We start from the raw sequence: 20,616 nt of genomic DNA on the forward strand, positions 1-20,616 counted from the left end.
TCTCTCTACCAAGCCGTTTCACCCCATCCAGTGTTCGACCACAATATTGTAAGCATAAATAAATGTATTCTGCTTCTTCCCTTACACTGATGGACTTTAAAATCCCCTGCTATTACCCATTTTCTCCAAGTTCTTATAACGTTGCTACATTTTAATTCTGGCTAATCGCCTGAAGCTGGTTGTAATCACCAAGTGAAACGTCGTACTCGAATTGTATGTTGTGGGTTTACTCCCCAACACACCTGTGTGCTGAAATAGTAACAAATTGGCACGTTTTATTTACGTGACAAATCTTACGAATTGGGTGTTGGCAGGTTAAACGAAACCTTTATATATACGTGATCTAACCGAAAACAACTTTTATGGATGCATTTAAGATGAACTTTCTATCAACCATAATAGTTTTTTTGGGGTTAGATCGCATAAATGTGTCGTTAAAACCCACCACCACCACCACCCAACACAGCCAACTAGTAAGGGTTGTCACGTAAACAACACACGCATTCGTGTAACGTAAACGTGTTTACGTGACAACCCTTACTAGTTGGCTGGGTCGGGTGGTGGTGGGTTTTAACGACAGATTTACGCAATCTAACTCAAAAAACCTCTGGATATTGGTCGCGAAAGCCTTTGTGTTTAATCTTACTATCAAACCTTCAATAGATCTTTGTTGCTGGCCACTTGGCATATTTGATCTTTGGTCGGCACCTCCGATTAGTGCAGTTGGCTAGCTACGTATGGCGCGAAAGAAATTAAATATACACACAAAATAAACGTGATTTTAAAAGTGTACTATTATCCACAAAAACGAAATGGTGGTTAACTAAAGAACGGTGTACAAGAGCACATTGAAATAATGTTGCCCACACAGTTTGTGGTGCTTTTAAATACTGTAACAGTTCCACTCCCGTAGAGGGAAGGTCAATTTGTGTATTCTAGTTCCCTCAACCTAAGTGGACTTGGCCGTGGGAGAAGTGCACGAACCCCCAACATTTTCTTGCTTTGTCTGAGACCCCCTGCTGAGGGAGACCGAAAAAAAACACCGTGATGCGCATTGCTTGCCGATGATATTGTTGCAAAGGCAGAGAAGAAATGCAAGAGCTTGAAAGATAAGTAGAACAGAGACCAAGTACGAGACCTAGGTTTATAAAGGAAGCGAGAAGAGCAAAAAGTGAAGTTGGTGGGGGAAACTCTACCAAAAACGGATGCATTTAAGTATCAACGGGGTAAGAGGACTGGACTTGTATATCAAACTAAGACTGCTTCAAAGGCATGGCTGAAATGGACAAACCTGTAGAGTAATGACACAGGAAGATTCTGACTTGAATGGGAATTTATAAAATGAATGACTATTGACATACTGGTCTGTTTGATTCTAAAGTCCCGAGCACCACAGAAAACTTGACATGGATATAAGGGACAGGTCAGAAATGAAGTGCTGAGGAAGACGAGTGGTATCCATGTAAGACGAGCTGAAAGTTGACTGATGGCTAGGAAGTGTTGCAAGAGGACAACCACATCGGAAAGGTGATGGAAAATTAAGCAGCGGGGCAGAGACCAAAGAGGCAGTTCTAAAAAGTAATGAACCAGGATGTGAAAGCCTGTGGAGTGGCCAAGGACAAGAATGAGTGAACAGGAAGGTGCAGACCCCACATTCGTGGTAAAAAAAAAATGCCAAAAGTATCGACTGGGGAAAAAAGACACGTTGATAACATACGCTTGAGCAACATTTATTTTTTTGGAGACAATGGCACCTTGGCAAAGTAGGCTGCATCAACACTGCCTAGTATGCAGACATGCCATGTAAAGCACAGTACAGCATCGACATAAAATAAGGTAAAATTATACAAATATACAGCACATAATACATTTCTAGTGTAAGAGTTACTTAAATCTTTTATAAAGGCATACTTTACAAATCTGACATGATCAAAGCGCCGTCATAAAGTGTGCTTAGCTGCCATTTACAGAATGTTATAAGCAGATCACCACTAAATGGAGAACTGAATGTGGTTAAGCAACTTAAGATTAAGTACTGCATTATGTTCATACACGACACATCTGCACCCAGATCGTGGTTTTCAAATGTTCTTGCTTTTTTCACTTGAATATCATATTTCAGCACTTTCAAATGTTAAGCAATTAACATTATTTTAAAATATGTAAATGCATAACAGATATATTTCATAGGAAATGTATTTTGTGCCCAAGCACACCAACATTTCAGCTCATGTTAAAGGCTCACGTGGCAATACATTTATATCAACACTAACAAAATCCAAAAACAGGAAAACATACAAAAATACTTTACACAACTTTTTTTATTCAAGTTTTTAGGAATTTTTTTTGTGCATTGCACTTGTTAAGCGCCAGAGAGAAAATGTCAACATTACAGTACATTAGACTACATTTTGAGTAACAGACTGAAGAGCAATAAGTATGAAGAAGTGCGCACTTTTTTTTCCAGCAAAAGCTTTGAAAAATTTTCTTACCCACTGATTTTTAAGTGGCAATAGTTTAAAATGATAAAATTTTCACAGCAACAACAGCCTTGGAAGTGAAATGTAACTTAATTTTCACTTTGTTTATTCCACAAGCTAAAGTTCAAAATAATGTGGCAGCCTAAACTAAGACTAAATTCAGCAATAGGAAAATGTTAATTTCAAAACTGCATTCTCAAAGGATGCAACACGAGTTCAGGTTCTAGAACGGACCCCAATTTTAAACCTCCATATGCGTGTCATCAAATTAAGCACAAATGATGTTAAATACTGTTGGAAATGAAATTAAAATAACATTCTCTTAATTTTAAGTGTAACATGAACTTAAGGAACTTTCAAAGTATAAATAATAGCTTGTATCGTGAAGAAATTTTGGTGGTCAACGATATAAACGAAGCATAAACCTGCTTGCACAACGTTTGGACGGACTTGAGATGTGCAGCTGTAAAGGCTCCTTAAATGTTAAACATATCCATGCCCCTTCATTATGTTATCACAGGTAACTAACAAATCTCTTGAACAAAAAAATAAACGCGCACACGGTTGGCATACTCGCTCACTCCTTTCTGGCACACTTCTCCCTGCACATGCACAATGCCTTCATAAAGACATGGGTGGTTGCAGTGGTGGGCATGGGGAACCCCACTCCCCTTCCTCCCCGTACAGGCTTTTAATGGAATCACAGTAGTCGGCGTCGGTTTCCTCAGCCCTCCAATTCGGCACAGGGATGGGCTTAGAGGGGTAAGGGTGCCCAATAACTGTGACCTTCACAGGCTCGGGGGAGGACAGGGGAGAGCTGTCGGACAAGAGGGGGCTGCGCGGTGACGGCACTGGCTTGCTGACATGGGAAAGGCTTGGTCGTGGCTTGCATGCCTGAGGCGCAAACACGTACACAGCATTCTCCCCGCTCATCCACTTCTGCTGCTGCTGCTGCTTTGGGCAAGGTGGTGTGGACAGAAAGCGGTGCACCTCCTCCCCACACTGCACCAGATCCTGAACTTCAATCTGTAATCGCAATGTCAAATGAGGTGGGGGAGGGAAACATTATCAGAAAATAAATTGGTCTGTTAGTATTTTGCTGTGAACAATTATTCGTAGTAAAGCTTTGGAATACATTGGGATACTTAAATTATTTTTTTCAGATGAAACTTAATAAAGTGATGAAGCTGTGCTAATATAAAACAGGGTTTATAACCTCACCTGCAAACCAAGAGCAATATATTTTAATATCAATAGCATAGAGTGGCATTACGGATGTTCTCGCTGTCCAGAAAAACTGGCCTAATTTTCGAAACTCATTATAGCAGAGTGCAGAAACGGCTATTGACCTGGCAATCCCTATTTTATTCCCAGCCACGACATAAGTTGGGAGTGATATCTGACAGTCCTGGGCCTCCTTTTTACCAACCTACACTGACCAGCATGGTCAAGTAAAACCTCAACAATGTGGGGAGGCCTTCATCTAGCAGCATATTGACAAAGGATTTGTACATTAAACTCAAAGTATTTAAGTAGGGCAGGGCCACAGTACAGCCATTAAGTCACAAATGTAATGGGTCAGGAGTGGGAGCTGGATTTCAGCTTGAGTGTGACAGTGATTGTGCAAATGTTGCTGGGTGAACGGCTCACCTCAGCTTTACGTTGGATCTGAGCAGTGATTGCCAACCAGCCAGGCGAGCCACTGCGTTGCAGCTCCAGACTGAGCACAGCCAAGGCGAGAGTGGCGGGCCGACGAGCTGTGGCCAGCAGGTGTCCGCATGTCAGGCAGCGGCACAGCAGGTTCGTCAAACGACTCAGTTCGTGTGCCGAGAGGGAATGCTCCCGCCCGCAACACACCAGCGCTTGGAACTGAAATTAAGTGCACGAGAGCATTGTTAACATGATGGGCTTCTGTTAGTGAACACAAGTGAGGTGGCCTGGAATATGAACACTCGTGATAACAAGTCAGGGCACATTAACCCTATTTTAATGAGCTGTTTAAACTATCATGAAGTGATTGTAGTCTTCAGCAGTTGAACTCATCAATTTTAGTATTGACTTAATGAGTAATCTTTTTGTTAAAGTAAACATTCATAGCCATGTGTAGGTTAATAAACAAGAACTGAACATTGGTAATTTAAAGAATACAGTCTACCAAGCTTAGTGTGCATTTAGGGGAATTTCAGTGATCTTTAAAAATTCCCCAGGCAGTAGTTGTAGGTGTGTTGGAATGCATGGTTGAAAGTTGCTGGTTTCACTGCTTCAGCCGTGTTTATCATCATCTTCACTCCACACACGACTATACCCCCGGGCCCTGTGTCTGCCCAGGCAGCTCTGTCGAGTCCACTTCAGACAGCGGGCATGTTTTGGCAGCATCACCAGGCGACATCTTACAATGTGCAGGAAGTCGAGAGCGGTGACGACCCGCAAGTCCCAGCCCAGCTTGTCCAGCACCAGCCTCTCCATGCGCAGGATCTCGCGCGGCGAGCAGCCGCACTCGCTCTCGCGAGCCAGGTCCTTCACCATCGGCACCGCCTGCAAAGCGCGTCCGGGCCTCTTGTAACGCCACATGCAACCCACCGGCGCTAAGCCTCTTAAAGTTGTTCCTATTGCTGGTGTATTTTTCATCCTTCACGCTGTGTTGTTTTGGAACATTCAATGGTGCAAAACTACAATGTGGTTGAGATCTATTTTTTAAGTTTAATACGAATGAGGAAGTCACGGTTCAGTTTTCTTTTCCCCAGTTTGTGACCCAGAAAAATGTGCCTTTTTCAGCTGACTTGTTTACACCAAGGTGTTTGAGTGCAGTAATGGCTCTGGAAAAAATCTGCAATGGCACAAGCACAGGCACAGTTGCCTGGTGATTAGTGAGCTTACCTCTGGCTCCTCTGAGAGCTTGGCAGCCAGGAAGAAACAAGAAACAGCCATGCAGCGGAGGTACTTTGGTCGAGCCTGTAGACACAGTAAAGTTTTATTAGTGCGTTACATAACACACTTATCATGAATGCACACATACACTGACATTATTATTGCACTGAAAAGTTGTATTTTAATTGTGTTAAAGTCAATCAACTCTAAACAAATTTACAAAATCACATTTTTATCATCAGCATGTGTTGGAACTGGCTCGCTTACCTTGACGATGGAAAGGAAGCGGTCGAGGGTACTGACGGCCAGCGCCAGAGTCTCGGGGTAGAAGCGGAAAGTTCCATTAAGCTGTGCGAGCCAGCGCACAACCTCGTCTCTCTGTGCTGGAGAGATAGCCTCATCCTGCACCAGCCAAAAAACATGGTCCGTTAACAATCAATGCCTCCCACTTCATTACAACCCATTAACAGCGAATTTTAAAAAATAGTACAATACATGTTTTGAGAAGGTGATATAATAAAATTATTGTATTGAGCATTAAAACAAAGTTATTAATTTCAATTAAGCTCCACTTTTACCTGTTGTATTATTCTAGAAATCTCGGACACTCATAACAAGTGTACAATGTTACTGTGCAATGAGTGAGTCAAACTTACAAACATGCAATGACAGAAAAAATGCACTAAGTTTCCCAGCCCAACTTTGGTTCCACATGGTGAAGTGAGTCGCAATGACGCACTCAGCACGTAAGAGGAACTTTCGGTGCATGGCTGAATGACCACATCTGTCACCAATTTTTTTTTAGGCTCCAGAGCCCACAGCCAGAAGCAGCTGCCAATTAAATTACATTCCATTATAAATCAATCGGCAACACCTGTCACGCGCAATCTAGGGACATATGAAAGATTGATTTAAAGCTGCGTCAGGGCGCAGGGTTATGTCCTAAATATGCTCTTTGTCTTGGTGTGCAGCACAAATCGAAAGGCATCAAGACTGAACCTGGTTGGAAGGAATCTGCAGGAGGCGATTGAGCCCTGCCTTGGTCTCTTTGGCCAAGGCATCGTCCAAAAGATCCATCAGCCTCTGTGCACCAAGCACCCCTGGCATGGCGACTCCAATCCAGGCGTTCCTTCCAACCAGACAAAGCTACCTGCGAGGGACACAAATAGCGCACTCAGTGTTACTAGGCAATGTCATACTCATGTATATTAATGTACAGATAACGTTACCTTTTCGTGTTTGAATGTCCAAAGTGCATGTGGATCCATTAGCTAATGTCTTTAGATCTGTAGTGGGTATATAAAAAATATATGGTACTTAAAACCTGATGTGAAATATACACTTTGATATAGACCAAACTGTACATGATTTTGAAGAGGCCAACACTTCCAACAATGCCACCACAACATATTTATTCTGCTATTTACTAACCCAGGAGAGCTTCACCGATTCTCAAAACGTTTGCTGCATTGGTGGGATTGGGAGTTTAAAAAAATCTGTGCTCAACCAACCCTTTGCCACTGATCTAGATTACAGGCAAAAATACGTATGCATACACTGCATACGTATTTCACAGATTACATATACATACCATGCAGCAGTGTTAGTATGTCCTATAAACATAATTGTGTATTTATACATAGCATGTGTAGATATCGCCGTTTGTTGTGCTGGGATGGGAGTATAAAACATTTTTTTTAATCCATCTGTGTGGAGCTTGTGATTGTTTTCCCCTCGTAGCTATGGGTTTTCTCCCATCAAACGTGAATTGATGGGAATATTCAATGCAGGAAACTCCTGAAAAGGCAGTTTAAAGTACCACCATCTCTAACCCACACCATAAACCCCAACCCCCAACCATGAACCCTTAACACCTACCTATACAAAATTTAATGGAGTGGTGCCCCCTTAATATGTTATCAACTGAAACCCAAGACGATTGGATAAAAAAAAATCTGGAAGGATAGTGACTTTTTGCCATCTATTATGCCCTTGGCACGCAGATGTGAAACACGCTTTACGGTACACCTACACAGTGAAATGCAATACGTGAGACACATTGGCACAGGCTAAGCGACCGAGTTTAACCCCGTTTTGCATACCACGGGTTGCGTCACAACACCAGGCCACTCTGGTCCCTGAACTTGGAACCAAACTCTTCAACCCCCCCCACCAACCCCACTGGCTCGCTACATCGATCGTTCAGGGGCGTTGCTACGCGAGTCTCGAAACGTTTGTCTAGGTAAAAATAGCCGTGGCAAAGAGCGCCTCGCGTCACGACATAACGAGCGGGGGAAACCGCATTTAGGTCACTCCTGAGAGACGCACAGCTATCAACCCATAAGGGTTATCCGTATTCTTGTACAGGAAAATTTAGTTTTGAGGTCCATAAGGCGTACAGCCGTTTCAATACGGATAAAAAACTGTTTTTTTTGTGTTTCTCCCTTGCGATGGGACTTTGTCGGATGAAAGGTGAGATTTATAAGGGCACGGGATGATCTTTCGATTTACGGTATAAATTTGGTCTGTAATAAGGTAGGGCACTGATACGGGGTTGACAGGTATGTCATGGTGAGTGTACTAGTGGTGAGCGTAGTGGCGAGTTTACTAGTGGTTAGTGTGCAAATGGCGAGTGTACTAGTGGTGAATGTAGTAGCGGTGATTACCAGTCGTGATTGTCTGTGTTTCTCCCTTGTGATGGGACTTATAGGATGAACGTTGAGATTGAAACAGGCACGGGGTGAGCAATAAGGTCTGAATTTGGTCTATAAGGTTGGGGTACTGATCAGGGGGTGACGGACGTAAGGGGGCAATCGCAACTCCCCGTCATGTACGCCCTTTTTCAGGCGCTTCGTAACACGGGAGAATTACGAAAATATTTGCGTACGCACACTAAAAAATGAACACTTGCGTCGCACGTCATCATGCCTTTTAGTACCGATGCAATGGAAGAAAATACACCCTACAGCAGATGACGCGCATACACCCTCCGTGTCACTTACCAGCATTGTAATAAAGGCAAGGCCCCGCAATACGAAGCGTGGACAATAGTAGTAGTTACTCATGCACTACTATACTGAACATGCCAAAACACTGTGCACAACGTTTACGATACGAACAAAAGCATGTACGGTACTTTAACAACTGTGGTCAGCAGAGGGTAGACGATTTATGTCTTCATGAACCAACCAGCGCGGTGGAAGTATAGTCTAACAGATCCCACGTCAACAACTACAAGACACAGTCTAAACACATTACTGAAAGTGGCCCACATTGTGCATTCTGGGATTGGGTATAGGGATCGCACGGGTATCCACGTAGGCATTAAAAGTACGGCCTTTGTCAATCCACTCCTGGATGGGAAGGGGCCGGGGGGGGGAGGTAGTTTGTCCATACTTCACACTACGCTGTTCCGTGCGGGTTTGACGAAGGGAGGATGATAGCCCAGGGCCGGATCGGGGATATCACTTCGCCACTGATGTTCGAGCCGTGGACAGGAATCGAACTCAGGTGGCCGAGGTGAGAGACCGGTGGTACCCCTCACCCCACCCACCTACACCGCTCGCTATAAACCGGGGTACATACATAGCAACGCCTGTTTGTGTCGTACATCGAACACCTTTTCAGGATTTATAAATGACAACTGTTTTACTGTGGTTTTTATAAACACAATGTCACAGGCCCCCAGTTTATATTTTACACATTATTGTAATTTTATACAATACTGCTACACAGTAACGTGTGCCTGTATGGTGTGTTTGTGTTCGTAACAGTTGTAAATAAACAATTGTTGTGACACAGGAAAACGTACATATAAATAGACTATCTGCCCCTATCATACATATTTTAACAATAATATATAGACGTACAGTAATATAAACTATAACCACAGTCACTTGCCCCTATTGTGTGCCATTTTCTATATGCTATAGTGTAACTGTAGATTTGTATTCAGTAGTGTGCTTGTATAGATTGCCTCGGTGTTGGTAATACTCTATATGAGTAACAATATTGTGCATTAGGTGAACTATAAACCTTGCAATGTTTTATCTTAATTTAATTTACCCCTATTGTGCATACAGCACCAGCCCAGGCGTCAACACAAGACTCTTTATGCCTCTTGACAGATGATTGCACGAATGTTACAATAAGCACGGGTAGCTAGCTGGTTAGTCGAACGCCACTTTACTTCGTGAGTACACCGACACCGAGAGCAAATGTAATATTGTATAACGTTTAAAAATAACATTTTAACGACGAGGAGAAGCAGCGACACTTTGCGACGATGTCATGCCCGGCACTCACCTCTCCGCACAGACGAGGGACCTGTACCGCACGAAGGACTTATTGTAAACTTAGAAATCACCCATTTTAATGGTTTAAAATCAACAATAAAAGGAATAAAAAATAAAACCGAACGAGCCCCCAGCTCCGTCGAGTCGGGACTGACCCAAGGGAACCTCCCCCCACTGGACCTAACCCTCCGCCCGTTCATATCCCTCCGCGCAGGGCGACCCTGAAATATATGTAATTTGATTCAATATGTGCGCTATTTCTAGATATTATCGCCTCTTAAAACGAATAAGTTAATATATGCGCGTAATTGTGGGATTTGTGACGAAATAAATTGTTCAAATACGGTTATGTTCGAGGGGATTATTTTTTTGAGGAACGTCAAATCCGGACCGCCTTACTCGCGACCATGACGTTTTAAAAACAGACGTTATTTACAGTATATATAAAGATACCTTATTTTTTTCCCAACAACAACGCTTCACCTTCTCTCCACGTCTGCCAATTAATTTGATGGACACGGGCTGAAAAAAAACTTGGCTTGTAAAAAACGAGCAACGTTGGCAGGACGTGACGTCATGGTGATTTTTGGCGCAAATTTCAAAAGAACAAAGAAACCTTAAAACACTAAACCCTAACCGCTTTCTCGCGCAGAAACAATGCACTGTGCCCCTTACAATGGATCATTCACAATGCACCTCTTTACATCGCACCCTAAAATGTTCCTTTATAAAGTTCCCTCACTTGTGTCACCGTTACAGTTCCCGCACAATGTTTCCCTCATATATCCCCGTCCAATGTAATAAAACAAAAATGTTCCCCCCTCACTGCTGTTCACGAATTTTCCCTCCCGATCCTCTCACAACGTTCCCTTTTTTTACTGTTCCATCATCAGACGTCTATTTCGCTCCCTTCAATATCCCGTCGTAATGTTTCCTCGCGATGCCCTGTTACTTTCTCTCAGTTCCCTTACCTTCTTAAAAATATTTATATTCTCTCACACTGTCCACTTCACAATATTCCCTCACTGTTACATCGCAACGTTTCCCTCAGTCCCCTTTAAAATGCTTCCTCAAATCTGCTGCTCCTTTGGTACCTCACAATGCCCCCTCATAACGTGCACTCGGACTGATGGCTTTAATCTTATTTGTGTTGTGGTTGTTGTTGTTGTTTGACTTGCATCCCACTGGGATTTTTACACAGCGTTTGGTGTACGCTGCTTTTTTCAGGAATATTTCGCTGGGTTTTTTTCCTGTATTTTCCTGTTTGCACAGTCACACATAGTCACTTTAAGATGTTTTTCTTGTTAATGTTTTTGTGTTTGTTGCGGTTGCACCCGATTCAAGAGCCGAATGGCTCACAGGGGCTATACAAAATAAATGAAACTGAAACCAACACAAATTAAATGTTCCCTCTCGCTGCCCCCATCACTCTTGCCTCACACCACCCACTCGTGGCAAGCATGCTGTATCATCCACAATGTTCCCCCCAATGTCGGTACAAACATTGTCACAATCCCCAACAAGACGATGCCTTCCAGTTATTCCCACAATGCTCCTCACGTTGTTTCCCTTACAATGTTAAAGTCACGTGTAAATGAAACGTTTAACAACAAAAAACTCCACGTTTGCATGCTTTCTTTTAATGCACGCTCCCCTGCATTAATGACAATGTTAATTGCTGGCGGTTTGCATATACTGTAATTTATTGTACTCGATTGCTATTTATTTTGGCTAAGAATCTTTAAAAGCAAGAGTCGTGAAGGGGGGCAAAAGGGACCGCGCGTGAATTTGTATTGTTTAATTGAAGTGGTGGCATCAACGTGATCGTCATCATCACCATCCAGTGTTTCTATTGACATGCGACTCACTCAAGTTGGGAAGCATTGGAGAAGGCCTTAATCGAGCAGTGGATAGACAATGGCTGACGGTAACGATGACGTTAGGAGGGCAGCTGACGTGCGAGACTGACGCACACTGGTCGTGGGGTTGTTCTGTGCAATTGGACAGATGGCAGCGAGGCTTGTGGGGGGCATGCCCGTGAAGTGTTTGCAGGCTTGTCCATTTACCTCCACGACCAGTTTGTGTTGGTCACAGCCAGGGGCGGAGCCCCCTGGAATTTTGGGAAAGTCGGTAATCGGATATCCGGCTGCTGCAAAATGCTGCAGGCTGCCACCTCGTGTGTTGTCCTGCAGGCTGCCACCTCGTGTGCTGCCCTGCAGGTTGCCACCACGTACTGCCCTGCAGGTTGCCACCTCGTGCGCTGCCCTGCAGGCTGCCACCTCGTGCGCTGCCCTGCAGGCTGCCACCTCGTGCGCTGCCCTGCAGGCTGTCACCTCGTGCGCTGCCCTGCAGGCTGTCACCTCGTGCGCTGCCCTGCAGGCTGTCGCCTCGTGCGCTGCCCTGCAGGCTGTCGCCTCGTGCGCTGCCCTGCAGGCTGTCGCCTCGTGCGCTGCCCTGCAGGCTGTCGCCTCGTGCGCTGCCCTGCAGGCTGTCGCCTCGTGCGCTGCCCTGCAGGCTGTCGCCTCGTGCGCTGCCCTGCAGGCTGTCACCTCGTGTGCTGCCCTGCAGGCTGTCACCTCGTGTGCTGCCCTGCAGGCTGTCACCTCGTGTGCTGCCCTGCAGGCTGTCACCTCGTGTGCTGCCCTGCAGGCTGTCACCTCGTGTGCTGCCCTGCAGGCTGTCACCTCGTGTGCTGCCCTGCAGGCTGTCACCTCGTGTGCTGCCCTGCAGGCTGTCACCTCGTGTGCTGCCCTGCAGGCTGTCACCTCGTGTGCTGCCCTGCAGGCTGTCACCTCGTGTGCTGCCCTGCAGGCTGTCACCTCGTGTGCTGCCCTGCAGGCTGTCACCTCGTGTGCTGCCCTGCAGGCTGTCACCTCGTGTGCTGCCCTGCAGGCTGTCACCTCGTGTGCTGCCCTGCAGGCTGTCACCTCGTGTGCTGCCCTGCAGGCTGTCACCTCGTGTGCTGCCCTGCAGGCTGTCACCTCGTGTGCTGCCCTGCAGGCTGTCACCTCGTGTGCTGCCCTGCAGGCTGTCACCTCGTGTGCTGCCCTGCAGGCTGTCACCTCGTGTGCTGCCCTGCAGGCTGTCACCTCGTGTGCTGCCCTGCAGGCTGTCACCTCGTGTGCTGCCCTGCAGGCTGTCACCTCGTGTGCTGCCCTGCAGGCTGTCACCTCGTGTGCTGCCCTGCAGGCTGTCACCTCGTGTGCTGCCCTGCAGGCTGTCACCTCGTGTGCTGCCCTGCAGGCTGTCACCTCGTGTGCTGCCCTGCAGGCTGTCACCTCGTGTGCTGCCCTGCAGGCTGTCACCTCGTGTGCTGCCCTGCAGGCTGTCACCTCGTGTGCTGCCCTGCAGGCTGTCACCTCGTGTGCTGCCCTGCAGGCTGTCACCTCGTGTGCTGCCCTGCAGGCTGTCACCTCGTGTGCTGCCCTGCAGGCTGTCACCTCGTGTGCTGCCCTGCAGGCTGTCACCTCGTGTGCTGCCCTGCAGGCTGTCACCTCGTGTGCTGCCCTGCAGGCTGTCACCTCGTGTGCTGCCCTGCAGGCTGTCACCTCGTGTGCTGCCCTGCAGGCTGTCACCTCGTGTGCTGCCCTGCAGGCTGTCACCTCGTGTGCTGCCCTGCAGGCTGTCACCTCGTGTGCTGCCCTGCAGGCTGTCACCTCGTGTGCTGCCCTGCAGGCTGTCACCTCGTGTGCTGCCCTGCAGGCTGTCACCTCGTGTGCTGCCCTGCAGGCTGTCACCTCGTGTGCTGCCCTGCAGGCTGTCACCTCGTGTGCTGCCCTGCAGGCTGTCACCTCGTGTGCTGCCCTGCAGGCTGTCACCTCGTGTGCTGCCCTGCAGGCTGTCACCTCGTGTGCTGCCCTGCAGGCTGTCACCTCGTGTGCTGCCCTGCAGGCTGTCACCTCGTGTGCTGCCCTGCAGGCTGTCACCTCGTGTGCTGCCCTGCAGGCTGTCACCTCGTGTGCTGCCCTGCAGGCTGTCACCTCGTGTGCTGCCCTGCAGGCTGTCACCTCGTGTGCTGCCCTGCAGGCTGTCACCTCGTGTGCTGCCCTGCAGGCTGTCACCTCGTGTGCTGCCCTGCAGGCTGTCACCTCGTGTGCTGCCCTGCAGGCTGTCACCTCGTGTGCTGCCCTGCAGGCTGTCACCTCGTGTGCTGCCCTGCAGGCTGTCACCTCGTGTGCTGCCCTGCAGGCTGTCACCTCGTGTGCTGCCCTGCAGGCTGTCACCTCGTGTGCTGCCCTGCAGGCTGTCACCTCGTGTGCTGCCCTGCAGGCTGTCACCTCGTGTGCTGCCCTGCAGGCTGTCACCTCGTGTGCTGCCCTGCAGGCTGTCACCTCGTGTGCTGCCCTGCAGGCTGTCACCTCGTGTGCTGCCCTGCAGGCTGTCACCTCGTGTGCTGCCCTGCAGGCTGTCACCTCGTGTGCTGCCCTGCAGGCTGTCACCTCGTGTGCTGCCCTGCAGGCTGTCACCTCGTGTGCTGCCCTGCAGGCTGTCACCTCGTGTGCTGCCCTGCAGGCTGTCACCTCGTGTGCTGCCCTGCAGGCTGTCACCTCGTGTGCTGCCCTGCAGGCTGTCACCTCGTGTGCTGCCCTGCAGGCTGTCACCTCGTGTGCTGCCCTGCAGGCTGTCACCTCGTGTGCTGCCCTGCAGGCTGTCACCTCGTGTGCTGCCCTGCAGGCTGTCACCTCGTGTGCTGCCCTGCAGGCTGTCACCTCGTGTGCTGCCCTGCAGGCTGTCACCTCGTGTGCTGCCCTGCAGGCTGTCACCTCGTGTGCTGCCCTGCAGGCTGTCACCTCGTGTGCTGCCCTGCAGGCTGTCACCTCGTGTGCTGCCCTGCAGGCTGTCACCTCGTGTGCTGCCCTGCAGGCTGTCACATTGTGTGCTGCCCTGCAGGCTGCTCGAGCGGCAGCCTTTCGAACTTATTAATAAACTCCGCGTTCAAATCCTGGCTCCGCCCCAGGTCACAGCCATGCTGGTGCCTTGCCCAAATTCCACCACACAAACCTTGTCGCCTTGTCCCATCTCTCCCTGACCTCCCCACATTTTGATTCCCCCCCCTCTCTCTACCTATCTCCTTACAGATGGGAAACAATCTTTAAATAAAGCCTCTGTTTTATACCAAGTCTCATCCTGACCTCCCCACAATGTGCTTTCCTCTCTCTCTACCCATCTCCTCACAGTTGGAAAGCAATCTTAAAATAGAACCTCTGTTTTATACCAAGTTTAATGTTGGTCCATAGGTTAGGTTATTGCAATTTAAAATGAAGGTTTAAAAACATATTTCACCATGTAATTTGAATTACACCAACATGTCCATATCAACTGCAGGGTGTGACTTCATAGCACACCATTTGTGTGCATTATTTATCCAATCGAGCACTTGAACATTAATTTACCATAATTATATTCTAATTATATTTTTATTGTTTTATATATATTTTATTATTTTGTTGTTTCTCTTCAACGTGACTTTACCGAAAAAAACTAAGAATATGAATTACTGCAGTCACGAAAGCTTTAAATCTAAATTTTAATCAAAATTTACCATAATTAGTTTTTTTTTGTCAATGCTGTAGGTGTTGGGTGGATTGTTGCATTGCGGGCAGCTTTATCAAGCAGTGGATTTATCATGGCAAACGTGTGGTGACGTTACCCCCACTTAGTTAAATTATTTACAATTTTCAGAATTATAAACTGTATACAGTACATATATACAATTGTTTACCAAAAGTGTCATCATTATGGGTGCATCATTGGCAGCGGCAGTGTGTGGCTCAAAGCCACTGTACGACGAACCTAACGACCCGAGGTTTGATTTTCCAGCCACAACTAACATGAGTGGCGAATTTAAAACGGTCCCTGGGTGTCCCCCCTTCACCAACTTGTACGCCCAAAACGGTGTGTGGGAGGACCTCAATCTAGAAGGGGATGGACAAAAGATGGTCGATATCATACTTAGCATTTATTCAAAAGTACAGGAGGGCTTTTTCGTCCCCCACTGAGAAAACACCTGGAAAATTTACCGACGATGGGATTTTAAAAACGGATTCAATGTTGGGGTCACGTTTCACAGACACAGTCCACACTTAAACCATTCAGGGCACAAGAGGCAGAACTTTATTTCAATCGACTTTCGATGGCGTCACATCTAAGTTTTCGGGCTGTTCGGTAACATACTACAGATGCATTGCACACCAAGCACAAATGACATTTAAGCAAGTGCAATTATAGACATGCAAGCTAAACCGGGTTACCCACCAGCTGCCTTCTACTAGGCAGGAAAGTGACCTGGGAGCATTAAAAAAATCGGCAAGATTATTCCTCGTGTTGCTGGGTGCACATTAAAACAAACTCCATCAAACAAATAAACATCACATTATTTATGTCAATGGCACATCTTTTTAAAATCAATCATATGTAAATAAATGCAAAGCAGAAGTAACGTATTGCACTGTGCTAAGATCGACACGTTTTATCTGTAAATTGTCATGTAAAGAGAGGAATGGTGCTACTAAATCTCACTAAGGAATGTGCTCACAAATGCAGAAAGGTAGCAGCTCTCACAATCTAAGTGCAGAGCCAGGCTATAGAATAACCTTCAACAGTACAACAATGAATGATGCTGTAGCATCGGTGGTGAGATGCTAACTCCTTCGCCTGGTATACAGGAGTCTGTAGGTTCGATCCCGACAACTGATGCCTGCATATTTTGGAGTCGGCGTGGATTTTTCTCCGGGTCCTCCGGTTTTTTCCCTCCACATTTAGAAACATCAGTTGAGTGGACTGGCTGCTATAAATTTCCACAAACGCCACATTGTTGAGCTATCATTTGTGGCCAGGTCGCTGCTGAAAAAAAGCTATATAGCTCAGTGGGCCTTACCTAATGAAATAAAAACATATATTAGTTTAAAACAAGAAAATATAGAATCCTTAAGGCAGATGTTAAATGACAAAATAAACATTGTTAAGAGGTCCCTCAAAAGGAAGCCTTTGAATCTCAAATGTAATATATATACCTCATCTGGCCCACAGACCCTGTGTTAGATTCACGTACTGGTGATCACAGGTCAGGGAGAATTTATCCCAAAAACTCCGAGATCTGACAACAGTGTTATCGGCACGCTTAACTCTCTACTTGCGTGATGTTTCTGTAAAGTGCGCAGAGTGCTCACCCACGTCTGCACCCTGAAATATTTTAGGCGTACATGCATGGGTACGTGTGCCTGTGTAGCATTGCCAGATAAATTCAAATGATCACTTTCATTCTTGGTTCAGTAAAGTTCTGATTCATAATATGGCCTTCAAGCATTCAAAGAGAAATGCTAAATCTACATATCTTACAGGGTTATTTTTAAAATCATATTTGCATTGTTTACAGACTTGTCAAAGAGGTACGTAAAGGCCGCACAAAGTGAAATTAAACTCTACAATATAACAAAAAAACGCACGTGTCTGACGTGTCTGACATTAGCTCGCATATTGTTTAACTATTGGTTACACATTAACCCTGAAATGAACAAGAGTGTGGTATACAGCAGTTTATCAGTGCAGGGCAGTGGACATTAAGTCAAAGCGCACATGAGCTTCCTGCGATGGTCCACTTGACAAATAAAAACACAAAGCGACAATCCAATTACTTTAAAAACACGATAGTTGTTGCGTTGTTTTAAAAAATATTTCTTCTTTTTCTACGTGAATATGGACAGTCTACAGAACCCTGTTTGCTAATAAATACTTAAATAGCACGTTCATTTTACACAATGATATATGAAGTAATGCTCCGCTAAGACACGTGCACGCAAATCAGATCCAACCATTCATTGCCCATTTGACATTGCCTCAATTGAGCGACTCGGAAGTAAATATTTCATCACATGGACCTGAAAACACAGCCACAGACTACAACTCTACAGTAATGAGTAAGTACACTTTTCATTCATAACCTTCATGTGATGTACATATTAAATATATGGTTTATAAAAGCTACACGATTTATAAGGCTGATGGGGGGAAAAACTATTACAGGGCTCAGTTTCACTGAACGTGCGTTTTATTATCCATCTCTGAAATAAATATGCCGTTACTGCAGTTACAAGCACTCCCAAACGTGAACTTCAGTGTTGAAACTAACCATAATTCCACTTTCCTTTACTAACAGTGAAAATACTGGTAGATTGCTGTTGGCAGCCGTATAGTGAAAACCCATCCATTCGCACCAAATTCACGGAGGCCGCTTGGAAATCAGAGAAATCTAGCATTCTCCCTCCCTCCCCGTAAGTACAGTACTGTAGATTAATATTTATTGTGTAAGCAATGTACAACTAATTTGAATGCATGCAGGTAGGCATACATGTGGATATAATTGGTATTTATGTTAAACGCCAACACCTTAAGCCTACCAATGTCTCATGGTATTATCTAAACTGTGGATATGCATGACTAACGTGATTTCCCTAATAACATAATAATATTACTTAAGTGCTGTAAGAACATACTGCGGTTCATAAAATTAAGATAAAGTAATCTGTTGACTGAATGTACGTCTCAGATCAGTTTTCATGTTGTATATTTTAATGTAACGAAAACCATGTAAAAATGCATACCGTAATGATTTAAAAAAACAGAACCGTAATTTAAGTGCGAATCGGTGACATCACTATATATAAAATCTGTGTTAATGTAGAGCTAACAGAGGAATTGAATGCCATTTAAAATAGAACTACACGTGGCAAGCGCCCTATGTGACATTAAGTGGTACCATTAGTATGTTCACAGTGCGTGTTCTTTCAGGAATGTGGGGGGGATAGAGAAGTCGAACTCAAATTTGAAATGACACCAGCCTTCCTACTTACAACAGCCACATTACAAACGGCACAAGTATTAACAATCACGTCTGGTGTAATAAATGACCCCGCCACGGGAGGGCGCCACATCTTTTTCGCCCGGGGAAACGCCAGGAACTTCCCGCTAGTAGCTAATACGTGGGGTGTCCACAGAAATTAGCATCACAGTAGCTCCCTGGATGTGTTTGTGGGTGTCCCTTCAGCATGACGTGTGACGTTTTGCTCCAGTGCTTCATGCACTGAAATGAGCCAGCCTGAAAATCCATAGAGTCGAGGGAGAAAGTGAGTGGCTTAATTCAGTTCCTGCAGTAGCTCCCAGTATATGGAGTAAAACGCTGGGCATCAACCCGAAATAAACGTCGCAAAACTATACCGCACAACCATGAAACCCTACACAGTAGTAACATTATTCGTGGCTTGCCAAGGAAAATTAATCGATGACAATCAATTCTTGAGCTCCCAATATACACATCAATTTGTGCGTCTGAAAATTGATCATTTCCAATTCATGTATATATTTTTTACGCCAGTGTTTCTCTAACTGCAGTCCTCGTGACCTCCAGTTTGAGTTCTGATCTTTTCCATTCATATGCAAATTATACCTCTCTACATATTGCACGTACCTGATAGTTGATCATTGCAAAGCAGAGGAGGGGTCGTCAGGCCTAGATTTGGAGTAATACTCTATGCGATTGATTCATGGAAACCCTACAGCCACTATAAATTATACACCAATCATAAGGGAAAAATAAACATGGATTCTTGAATAGTATCAGCACCTTGATTTGTGAGAATAGATTTGTGGATGTGGTGAATTGTTACAAGCCTACCAGAGACCCTAAGAACTCAAGTGGAACGATTGAATTTAAAACCTCTGGGCTGCCTTGGAAATGCTGTAGAATGAAATGCTAAGGACACTTCACAACTGCCCTGGGAGTGGTGAGATACGGCTGTGATGTCAGCACTTTGCAGGTATGGATTTCTGGATCATGCGGATTTGAGAAACATCCAGCCCCACTAGGAGGCAAGGTCGCTTCAAATGTCCTCGTTTTCTCTCCCATCTGAATCACAACTTGATGATAAACTCTCGATTCTTTATAACTCCACTTGCAATTGCTTTGGATATATAGCATTGTCTGTTTAAATATTAGTACTGGAGTCAACCTATACGTTTAATGTTTCTGCAGCTTAGCTTTGGCAACTGTGCTATGATCTGGAGGTAATCTGCCCGAGTTGATTGGCACTGCAGGCAATTTTATATTTAGCTTTGTTTTAACGTTGATTTAAGGTTTGTGCAATGTATATATAATAGTGTTTTTGTTCCTATTGCTTTACTTCATTGCTATGCTTTGTTGTTTGTTTCAGCTTTGTCAATTTGGTGACCCGGACTATTCTTGAAAATGCGACGAAAGTTCTGTTATATTTAGTTCTCACCTGGTTAAACAAAATAAACTTTTACTTGAAATTTGAAGGTGGCAAGGAGATAGCAGCACGACACATGAGATTGTGGACCTGTCAGTGATCACCTTGGAGTGTGATGCCCTTGTATGGCGAGTTTTCTGCAGCCACTCCAATCTCCTCCGACACACAAAACACTCATTACATTGGAATTGGGACACAAACATGCCAAGGCAGAACCCTGCTGATAGAGTCGTGAAACTCAATAAAGCTTTCCTGTCTAAATAAAATACCTTTTAATGACATTACCATCCTCAACACGACTTTACGATTTAAACATATCATCTAACATGTTCGCTGATGGACCCCTTACAGAAAGAGGCGGGGAGGAACTGTGGCAATGTAAAATTTAGACTTGTATTTCATATTGATCTACGATAGTTCGACTTCCCTTGATACCTAACCCGCTCAATATTTCCCAATGCCCAGCCCGTGCACCGCGCATGCATGCATGCATGCGAACGCCAGTTTTTGTGCACCCGCGCCCGGACTGGCTTCAGGTGTCCACCTTGCCGAAGGTGCCATCGGGCGGGCGGTAATGTCTGGGGAAGGTGACGAGCTGCAGGCAGTTGAAGGCGTACTTGCGGCAGCCCACGTTCTTCATGGTGTTCTCTCGGCGGCAACCCTCGCTGAACACACGGGGACACACGCGTGCACGCACACACACACACACAC

At 45.7% G+C, this 20,616-nt stretch overlaps 2 protein-coding genes and 1 long non-coding RNA gene across 3 annotated transcripts in view; 1 reads left to right on the top strand and 2 right to left on the bottom strand.

Moving 5' to 3' along the window:
- The window catches only part of LOC142925080 (uncharacterized), a 73,424-nt gene that overhangs the window by 36,435 nt on the left and 16,373 nt on the right, over positions 1–20,616 (top strand). The window lies entirely within an intron of this gene.
- On the bottom strand, positions 1,715–9,834 carry LOC116943601 (cyclin-I-like). Its single transcript, XM_032956586.2, has 7 exons — positions 9,654–9,834; positions 6,348–6,498; positions 5,616–5,750; positions 5,358–5,432; positions 4,875–5,015; positions 4,131–4,349; positions 1,715–3,506 (listed from the first exon to the last, which is right to left on the bottom strand). Exons 2-7 carry the CDS (start codon positions 6,453–6,455, stop codon positions 3,102–3,104), a joined length of 1,083 nt encoding a protein of 360 aa, XP_032812477.1. The 5' UTR covers positions 6,456–6,498; positions 9,654–9,834; the 3' UTR covers positions 1,715–3,101.
- INPP4A (inositol polyphosphate-4-phosphatase type I A) overlaps positions 15,735–20,616 on the bottom strand; it is a 69,191-nt gene continuing 64,309 nt past the window's right edge. Inside the window, exon 25 of the mRNA XM_032956595.2 lies at positions 15,735–20,570. Coding sequence (XP_032812486.1) covers positions 20,438–20,570 — 133 coding nt within the window. The 3' untranslated portion in view covers positions 15,735–20,437. The remainder of the gene's footprint in view (positions 20,571–20,616) is intronic.

Source organism: Petromyzon marinus, chromosome 18 (assembly GCF_048934315.1).
Source record: "Petromyzon marinus isolate PM22_M1 ecotype Great Lakes invasive population chromosome 18, UKy_Petmar_22M1.pri1.0, whole genome shotgun sequence".
In the NCBI taxonomy this organism is placed as follows: domain Eukaryota; kingdom Metazoa; phylum Chordata; class Hyperoartia; order Petromyzontiformes; family Petromyzontidae; genus Petromyzon; species Petromyzon marinus.

Bases quoted from the DNA above. Each gene is read 5' to 3' on its own strand.
- LOC116943601 (XM_032956586.2), bottom strand. From the start codon at position 6,455: ATGCCAGGGGTGCTTGGTGCACAGAGGCTGATGGATCTTTTGGACGAT. The intron at 5,751-6,347 runs GTTCAGTCTTGA...TGGCTGGTGCAG, and splicing joins TGCAGATTCCTTCCAACCAG to GATGAGGCTATCTCTCCAGC. The intron at 5,433-5,615 runs GTAAGCGAGCCA...CTGTGTCTACAG, and splicing joins GCTTCCTTTCCATCGTCAAG to GCTCGACCAAAGTACCTCCG.